The sequence below is a fragment of the Onychostoma macrolepis genome, chromosome 24 (genome assembly GCF_012432095.1).
Source record: "Onychostoma macrolepis isolate SWU-2019 chromosome 24, ASM1243209v1, whole genome shotgun sequence".
Taxonomy (NCBI): Eukaryota; Metazoa; Chordata; class Actinopteri; order Cypriniformes; family Cyprinidae; genus Onychostoma; species Onychostoma macrolepis.
In genome coordinates, this window is record NC_081178.1 from 5,553,282 (window position 1) to 5,562,563 (window position 9,282).

At 33.0% G+C, this 9,282-nt stretch overlaps 1 protein-coding gene across 1 annotated transcript; it reads left to right on the plus strand.

Moving 5' to 3' along the window:
* Nucleotides 1-130: 130 nt before the first annotated feature.
* cdk5 (cyclin dependent kinase 5) lies at nucleotides 131-6,703 on the plus strand. The gene is made up of 12 exons (XM_058765867.1): nucleotides 131-324; nucleotides 1,237-1,325; nucleotides 1,403-1,470; nucleotides 2,056-2,116; nucleotides 2,206-2,262; nucleotides 2,355-2,450; nucleotides 2,636-2,710; nucleotides 2,788-2,884; nucleotides 2,968-3,037; nucleotides 3,513-3,573; nucleotides 3,832-3,912; nucleotides 3,999-6,703. The coding sequence occupies exons 1-12, from the start codon at nucleotides 288-290 to the stop codon at nucleotides 4,083-4,085; spliced, it is 879 nt and encodes a 292-aa protein (XP_058621850.1). The 5' UTR covers nucleotides 131-287; the 3' UTR covers nucleotides 4,086-6,703.
* Nucleotides 6,704-9,282: the final 2,579 nt, after the last annotated feature.

Consider the following 9,282-nt stretch of genomic DNA (forward strand, 5'->3'; position numbering starts at 1 on the left):
GAGGTTTTGTTAAATAAAAAAATATGTCAAAATTGTTTTAACTAAATTCATTTAAATGGTTGTTATTATTATTGTTAATGCATTTTAAAACGATACTTTTATTTTGAAGTGTCTCTCAGTGAATCGCCATCTTGAAGCCCTTATTGCTCTCTTCATGTTGCGTACTACGCCCCTTGTTGATAAAAAACGCCAGTAATCAGCTGTACAATTAAAACCTTTCTTTCAATACGTAGGAAAACAAGGAGCCAGGACGCTTTATTTAAAAGCTGTTGTAACTGGCTAAAACCATGCAAAAGTATGAGAAGTTGGAGAAGATAGGAGAGGGTGAGTAAATTGATTGTCTGGCCTGACTGGCTGTGTCTGTATTAGAGATTTATAGAGTATTAACATTCATAAATGTTTACTGATATAATAGAGTTTACAGCGGTTGACAGTCGGTGAATTGCGCTTTCGTAAGCTTGTGTTGAGATTAAAATCCAAGCTACAGCTAGCTAGCAAGCTCATACTGAGATGAGATGATGCACCTGGCTTTAGATAACGTTAAATCAGAACCGCGTTTGCACACCTGTTAAATGATGTGGCCGCTTTTGTTCAGAGAAATTGATCATCTCTAATTAAACTGATAGATCGTTCATTACAGCACCGTTATCAGGCTTTTCTTTGATTCTCATTGAGCTGTTAGAAGCTGATTTATATGAGACATGAAGTGTTTCTTCCTCTAGAGGGCGCGTGCAGGCTCAGAGTCGGCTTTTCTCCGTTGAGCTATTTTAAAATCTCAGGACGATTTGTACACTAAATATACTAATTCAAATATATTAATTGAATTGGTAGTCAAGTTATACATGAAAATTTGGGAATCTTTATTAAATCATAAAATATGCTCATACGTTAATCAAAACGGCAGTGATTGGTTTATCCTGAAGTTCGATGAGAAAGTACACAGTTACCACGTGACCACGCTGTTTACGTTATTCTTAGGAATAATTTACACCTGTATAAATACACGAAGAAAGTTTCACATCCATTGAACTGCAAATCAAACAACTGAGAATTTAAAAAAAAAAAAAAATTCTACCGCTAGGCCACGCCCATTTGAGGATTTGTTTTATTGTAATTGACATTTTGCCAACTCATCCTAATCCTACATTGATTTTCTAATTGATGCTTAGAAGTCAGTCTGCCATGTCTTGTACTTTATTCCCAGTTTCTTTAATGCATTTTGTGCTCTATCATCAGGTACATATGGGACCGTTTTCAAGGCTAAAAACAGAGAAACGCACGAGATCGTGGCCCTCAAACGAGTGAGATTGGATGATGATGATGAGGTAAGGAGAGCTGAGACTGCTGGGGGTCAAGTCATACTAAAACCAAATTGTCACATTAATTTTTAATCCTACTACAGGGGGTTCCAAGTTCAGCATTGCGGGAAATTTGCCTCCTGAAAGAACTGAAGCATAAAAACATTGTAAGGTGTGTTTGCTTTTATTTTTTTAATTATTTGCATATTTCGTAATACAAAATAAATGTTGTTAATTAATTAGTATTTTTTATTTTTTTATTTATCTTGGATTAGTTTTTTTAGAATTATTGCATTAAAAAACCTAATTAAAATGATTGCATTCAGATTATTGCAATAAGCACATTTTTATTTCTTTTGGATTTTTAATAAATATTGCACATTTAATATATTTAACTATATTAAATCTTTTTGATGAAATAGAAACAGTGAAGCTTGTTTTATGCTGCTTTACAACATGCAAAATAAATGTTGTTAATTAATAAGTACTTTTTATATTTTTTAATTCTGTCACCTTTTAAAATTATTATATAAATTTATTATTATTGTTTGTTATTATTACACTCAAATTGTTGCAATCAATTTTCCTTCTCTTGGATTTTAAAAATGTATTCCATGTTTAATATATTAACGATTTAATGCCAGGTTGGGTTGGTTGCAAGTCATTTTAATATGTTTTTTTAAATAATCATTTTATCAATTTAATTAAATGGTGATGAAATAAATGGTGTATCAACAACCACTGCTTGTTCTTGTAGGTTGCATGACGTCCTTCACAGTGATAAGAAGCTGACATTAGTGTTTGAGTATTGTGATCAGGTATTTACTCTAATTCCAGTGATCTTACTGCTTGAGCTAGTCTTAAAGCTTATATGTTTTGTAACGTAGAATGATTTTCATTCAAACAGGATTTGAAGAAATACTTTGACAGCTGTAATGGTGACTTGGATCCAGAGATCGTCAAGGTTTGATTTGTTTTTTATGCATGTATGAAACCCTTTGAAGACTATATCAGAAGATGTTTGAGATATCAGATTTAATTCTTCTCTCCTTGCAGTCCTTTATGTACCAGTTATTGAAGGGTCTTGCCTTCTGCCACAGCCGAAATGTTCTCCACCGAGACCTTAAACCACAAAATCTGCTCATCAACAGAGTAAGTAAATGACCCAAAGTGCCTGTTATTGAATAATTTGTGTCATGAAATAGCCTGTAGGTTTGCATTATATATGACTATAACATTATGAATTGTTATTTTGATTTTGTAGAACTTCACCGTGCTTGTTTCCTTATTTCTGCTGTATTCTCACAAACGCCTATCTGTATTGTCGTTGTCATCAGAACGGTGAACTGAAGTTAGCTGACTTTGGCTTGGCCAGAGCTTTTGGAATACCTGTACGCTGTTATTCTGCTGAGGTAAAGCGACACGGCTTCAGATGCAGCGTGGTTTTTCAGAGTTTTCCTGTTCCTCACTTCATGTTGATTGTCTTCAGGTGGTGACGTTGTGGTACAGGCCTCCAGATGTGCTGTTTGGTGCTAAGCTATACTCTACCTCTATTGACATGTGGTCTGCAGGGTGTATATTTGCAGGTAGGAATGGCTTCATGTAAAATCATAATCTTTTCCTGTAGTATATGAATTTATTTTTCTGTATTATTTTTGCTATTTTTTAGAATTGGCAAATGCAGGACGACCATTATTTCCTGGTAATGATGTGGACGACCAGCTGAAGAGGATCTTTAGATATCCTTTACACTCAGATTTCTGTTGGGTTTATACATTTGGATTAAATGTCAAATAAATAAAAAAACTATGATAGTTTATAATAGTCTATGATATATATATGAGAAGAGTTCATAGATTTTTAAAAATCATGTTTTTTCATTGTTCATTCCAATTAATCTCAGTCAAACTGCAGTTGATTAGGTTAAAAAATAAATAAAAACCATGATTTTTGAAAATTAAAAACAGTTATCCGTTTTGCAAATAAACTTCACACACACGCACACACACACACACATATATATATATATATATATATATATATATATATATATATATATATATATGTGTATGTATGTTTAGTTTATTTTTATTTAAATTTTTATTAATGTCAAATTAGTGATTTTAATGCTTCGACTAAAAAAGGGAAAGAAAAAAAAAAGAAATACTGGTTTGGCATGCATGTATGAGCTGATTAACTTTAACATTTTGGCACGTTGCTGGGAACGCCGACAGAAGAACAGTGGCAGACTATGAATAAACTTCCAGATTATAAGGTACAACATTCATTCGTCTAAATGCTGGCAGAAAGATTTTGATTGCAAAATGGTGCAGATAAGATTTTTCACACAAAAAAAAAAAAAAAGAAAAGAGGATATGGCGAGAATGCCCAAGTAAACCAAACATTTAACATTGTTTTAAGAAATACTCAGCAGTTGACTATTTTAAACCTTTACTTCATTTTGATACATTTATTCTGCGTTCCATTTTAATTATTTAAATATCTTTTTTTTTTTTTTTTTTTTTTTTGACAGCCGTACCCAATGTATCCAGCTACTACATCACTTGTGAATGTCGTCCCGAAGCTCAGCAGCACTGGTAGAGACCTACTACAGGTAAAGTATTTTCATTGTGGTAATAATGTGTTCATGATTTCATACTTCGTGCTTTAGCTGGATTTTTCTGTGTTTGTCCTTTGCAGAATCTTCTGAAATGCAATCCAGTACAGCGAATTTCAGCAGAGGAAGCCCTACAGCACCCTTACTTTGCCGATTTCTGCCCACCCTAAATGTCAGATCTCCTTCACATCATTTAGGAGCACAGATGGGCCAGTCTTACCTCGTGAAACCTCTTCAACACCTCCAGCGTTCAGTTATCTTTCAGTTTGAGTTCGGATCACACCTGCTATAGCAGGATAGAGGGACCCTGAAACACTCCTCCCTCTACATGTTTATGATTTAATAATAATGATGTAATTATGATCGTGACTCTGTCTAATGCAGAGTGTGGTGCTGCATAAACCATGTATTCGACTAGAGTCTCCAAAAATATTTTTATTATATCAATGTGGTCTTAAAGGGATAGTTCACCTAAAAATAAAAATATACTTACCGTGATGATGTTCCAAATCTGTATGAGCAACCAAACAGTTGACGGTAGCCATTGACTTGCATGGTGTATATTTTTTTTCCATACTTTGGAAGTCAATGGCTGCTGTCAACTGTTTGGTTGCCAACAGAGTAAGCTTTTTGGGTGAACTCTCTTTTTAAAGGAACAGTTCACTTAAAAATTAAACTTCTGCACATATAAGTAAGTTGTGTGAAATTCTTCAGCATACTGGTGAAACGAATTGAGGGCGAGTAAATGTTGACCGGATTTTCATTTTTGAGTGAACTATTGTTTAAACTTTAAAAATGGTGATCATCACTTGTAGTTACCAAAATTTCAGTAGTCCTGTCCCTACACGATTCATTTAGTTGCCAAATGTGCTTCATAGATATTTAATGGTTTACAAAATGCTGTCGTGAAGACTACTAAAAGCAGCGTTTTATTTTGTATTTGTCAAAGATCAAATGAACGGTATAATTTAATAAGGTGCAGTATTTAAAAAAAAAAGTTACTTTTCCACTTAAGTTTTGTGTTGTACATTCAGTAAGGGTATGGAAAAAAGTGTAGAGTTGTGCGACTGTCATTTTGCCATTTTGTACGAATGCGATTTTAGCAGTAATTTTAAGCAATTCTGTAACTTTTTTTTCTTCCTCAAGTAATTTCAGCAAATCTTGTAGTACTGCAAATTAACTTTTTCAATTGAATACACTGCTTGGACAGTTTCAGTTAATAGGGGCTCTGTTCACATTGCTGATAATTTACTCATCCTCGGGCCATCCAAAATGTAGTTGAGTTTTTTTCATCGGAACAGATTTGGATAAATTTAGCATTATATCACTTGCTCACCAATGGATTTTCTGCAGTGAATGGGTGCCGTCAGAATGAGTCCACAAACAGCTGATAAAAACATCACAGTAATCCAAATAATTTGTATCCATCAAGACATTTTTAAATTCAAACTGTTGTTTCCAGCTAAAATAGCAGTCCATAATATAACACTTCCTACAGTGAAAAAGTTGTCTCATCTGTATCAAGAGAGATGGACTTTTTCACTGGAAAAAGTGTTGCTGTGGATTATGGATGAGTTATTTCAACAAGAAGCAATAGATTGAACATAATTGTTTTAATTATGGTTTTGTTTCTTGCATGCATCTTTTTGCTTCTGAAGATGTTAACTGATGGACTGGAGTGGTGTGGATTATTGTGATGTTTTTATCAGCTGTTTGGACTCATTCTGACGGCACCCATTCACTGCAGAGGATCCATTGGTCAGCAAGTGATGTAATGCTACATTTCTCCAAATGTTTCCACGAAGAAACAAACTCATCTACATCTTGGATGGCCTGAGGGTGGGTAAGTTATCAGCAAATTTTCATTTTTGGGATGAACTATTAGGCTACTTAAAAATATATTTATTATTATTATTTTGTATAGTGGACCACAGGATTTGCCTTCAACAGTCTGAGCAATAGCTATGTGTAAAAGAACGATGTTTTCGTAAGGCCTCATATATGAAGCATTCATATTTCAGTGCATGCCAGTGTTGTCATTACACTACATGTGATGTTGCACATGTGTACCTTATGGAAGAGTCGGGTCAGATGACCCTGAAATCTGTTAAACATAGGATAAGACTTAAATTTACCCTCATTTTTGCTTTGCATTTCTCATCAGCTGTAGTAGATATACATTGTTAGAAAACATAATCGACATCACAAATTCCAGGCCTTTTGTTGTGATTATTATGTTATGGATTTGAAGTAGGCTGACTATATTTATCTGAAACCCGTTTAGATTGCATTGAGATAGTGAATGGTTGCATTTTTTTGTTTTTTAATCACTGTGTGAAAATGCATTTATTTATTCATATAGTATAAGTCAATAGGCTTACTTTTCCAATTAGGTTGACTTGGCGTCTCGGTAAGAGACCATTCCTGACATATTTGGACCGATCTTTCATGACAAATCTAGCATTCTGTTTAAATACTAAAATGTTTTTTTATTATAAAAAAATATATATATTATTTGTTACAAAAATAAAAGTTGCTATAAAGGATATCAGCAACAGGTTTGCAAGTAATGTGTGAGAACAACCTGCTTATTATGTTTGAAGAATGTAGCAGAACTCCAAACCTCCATCAAGTTATCACTGATTATTATTTTTCATGGTGTACTTTGATTATCTGCAAACCATATGTAAAAATCATTTGAAGAATTCTGCACCAGTTTATTAAAATTGTTTTCTCTAAATAAAAAGTGTCCAGCTTGAGTGAAATCAGGATGGGCTAAAGTTAAAGGCTCTTGGTTTGATGTTGACTTTAAGGTGGAGGACTGGGCAGGACTTGACAGGTAAACCTTCACAGTTATAAAGGATTGACAGGCCACATTTTCTTGTCTGCTTTAGTGTTGAGAACTACAGCAGTTTCCAAAAGAATTGTTGATGCAACCCATCTAGGCTTAAGAACTTGCGTTTATACAGATGGTCTTGGACTGGATGACTGTCACTTTGTCCACCTTTATTGGATTTCCTCCATCCCAAGAGGGCAAGCAAGGTAACGCACCTCATGGTTTGCTGTCTTCTGTGGGATCAGGGTCAAGTCAGCTTCAGAGATTTTGTTGGACCTGGTGGTGGCGCTGGAGTTGATCTAAGCTTTCTTGAATATAATATGATTGCATGGATCAAGGGTTTGCTTTTTTTATGTACTATAAATTTTGTACCTATACCTACTAAGATTTTAGGTAATGCTATGTGTGAATAATATTGCACAATTCATTGCATATTCATTCATTTTAATATGTGACTATTGTGTGCAGGTAGATTCAAACAGCCAGAAAATATACTAATTATATTCATAATATCTATAATGAAAAAAACGGATTTGGATGTTTCTTGCAAAATATCAAAAATGACCTTCAACTAGAAAACTAGCTTCTTTTAACAACTTCCAAAACATGAAGGAGAAGCCCTGACATTTGTTCTTGTTTGCTTCTTTGTATAACATATACTAAAATAATCCTTTGAAATAGTTTTTCTCTTTTTTGGAAAATAATTTGTCTCTTTATTGCATATTCAACAAATCAAATTCTGTGACAATTACAGATCAATATGAGCTGAAGAATGACACCGTGAGTATGCACTAGAAACTCTGCATAGCCTAAAAGCAAACCGCATTTAAAAATCAATGGATGCTGTTAAGGTAATTTGACAATCTGACAAATGAATATTCCATCGTAACATAAAAACTACAAAATCAAACCAGTAGTGAAACCGTATTTACACACCTGATGACCTAGTAATGCTCAATTACATTTCCAGCTACAATGTCATTTAGTTCAAGTTTAACAACACAGACTTTGTGCCCACTTTAAACAGTCACTTACAAATGCACACAGCAAGCTGCAACCACTCAAGCAGTACAAAGGTTACTCACATCTTTAAACTGAACTAATCCAAGATGCCCGAGTTCATTGATGCAGCTTGTTTGAAAAAACAGCTGCACGAGACACATCTCCTCACTACGAAATAAAGAATCGTCATTTTGGATAGTTTGGAGGAACAGAAACAGCAGCAGCAGTGATTGTCTGGTTTTTGTAAGGCAGTCTATTAAATGTCTGTCTGTGAGATCAATAGTGTTCTCATGTGGCCTCGGGATCAATATTGACACCACTAGTGCAGCTGGGCCATCCAGACCAAATTATGATGAACAACCCTGCAGCATAGATATGAGGCATCTACTGCAATTACATATATGTATACATAAATGTTATACCAAAAGTCAAAGGTTCTCTTACAGCCACGTTCCAAGAAGATGTATTGCATATTACTGCATTGTCTGTGTTTTAATCCTTTAATGGCCATTAAACAGCGTAAAATGTCATAATGGGCCACAATTCTAAAATGGATGACATTTAGTGCATCTGGAGGAAATAATCCATTAAGCTGCATTTCAGAGATAATAGATGAAAATGACAGAAGCTTGACAGAAACTGTGACTATAAAGCACTGCTGATGCATGTCTCAGTGCATCATTATGACTGTCACCAAATCACAACATTTACAGTGCAATTCAGCATGCACTACTCTCTCTCTCTCTCTATAGGCATTAAAACAATATCAATACCGTTGTCACTATATATATATATATTGCCCTTTTATATAGCAGCAGTTCATGTTGATGATGTCCATACAAATAATACAGGTTTACATGATTACATAGTTACAAAAAGAAAGAAAAACAGAAATTAAATAATATTAATAAAAATATTTATATATTTTTATTATTTTTATTCCTTTTATTTAATATTTTTATTTTATTTTTAATTATATCAATAATCATTTGTAAGGATTTAAGTGACAAAATCATGGAAACCAATATGGTTATGTAATATATAAAACATTTTGGGGTTAAATATTCATATACATTTCTAAAATTCATATAAATATAAGGAATATATATAAATACATATATTCATATAAAATGAATACATATTTATATAAATAGACTGTAAATATTGTGATATTTACATAAATTATTAATATGGTATTATTAATATAGTATTGCTTGCTTGATTTGTTTGTGGTGTAAGATAAATAATGTTTCTTTAACTGTGTAATTAATAGCTAAAAACTTTTTTTTAAATACTATATATAAATATTTTTACTTATTTGGGGCAACATTTCTCATTTTTGTTTAGTTTGATAAACTAAATAAAATTAATTAAAAAATACATATTAAAACTAACTAAATAACAAAAAATGGCAAAAACAACAAAATGACTCAACCTTTAACCAAAATTAATAAAAACTATAGACACTTAAAAACATAAAACTAACAAAAATAATAAAAACAACAAATTAATCAAATATAAAAGTAAAA

Coding starts and splice junctions, on each gene's coding strand:
- cdk5 (XM_058765867.1), top strand. CDS start 288: ATGCAAAAGTATGAGAAGTTGGAGAAGATAGGAGAGG. Junction 1,471..2,055: donor AAGCATAAAAACATTGTAAG/GTGTGTTTGCTT, acceptor TTGTTCTTGTAG/GTTGCATGACGTCCTTCACA. Junction 2,711..2,787: donor TACGCTGTTATTCTGCTGAG/GTAAAGCGACAC, acceptor GATTGTCTTCAG/GTGGTGACGTTGTGGTACAG.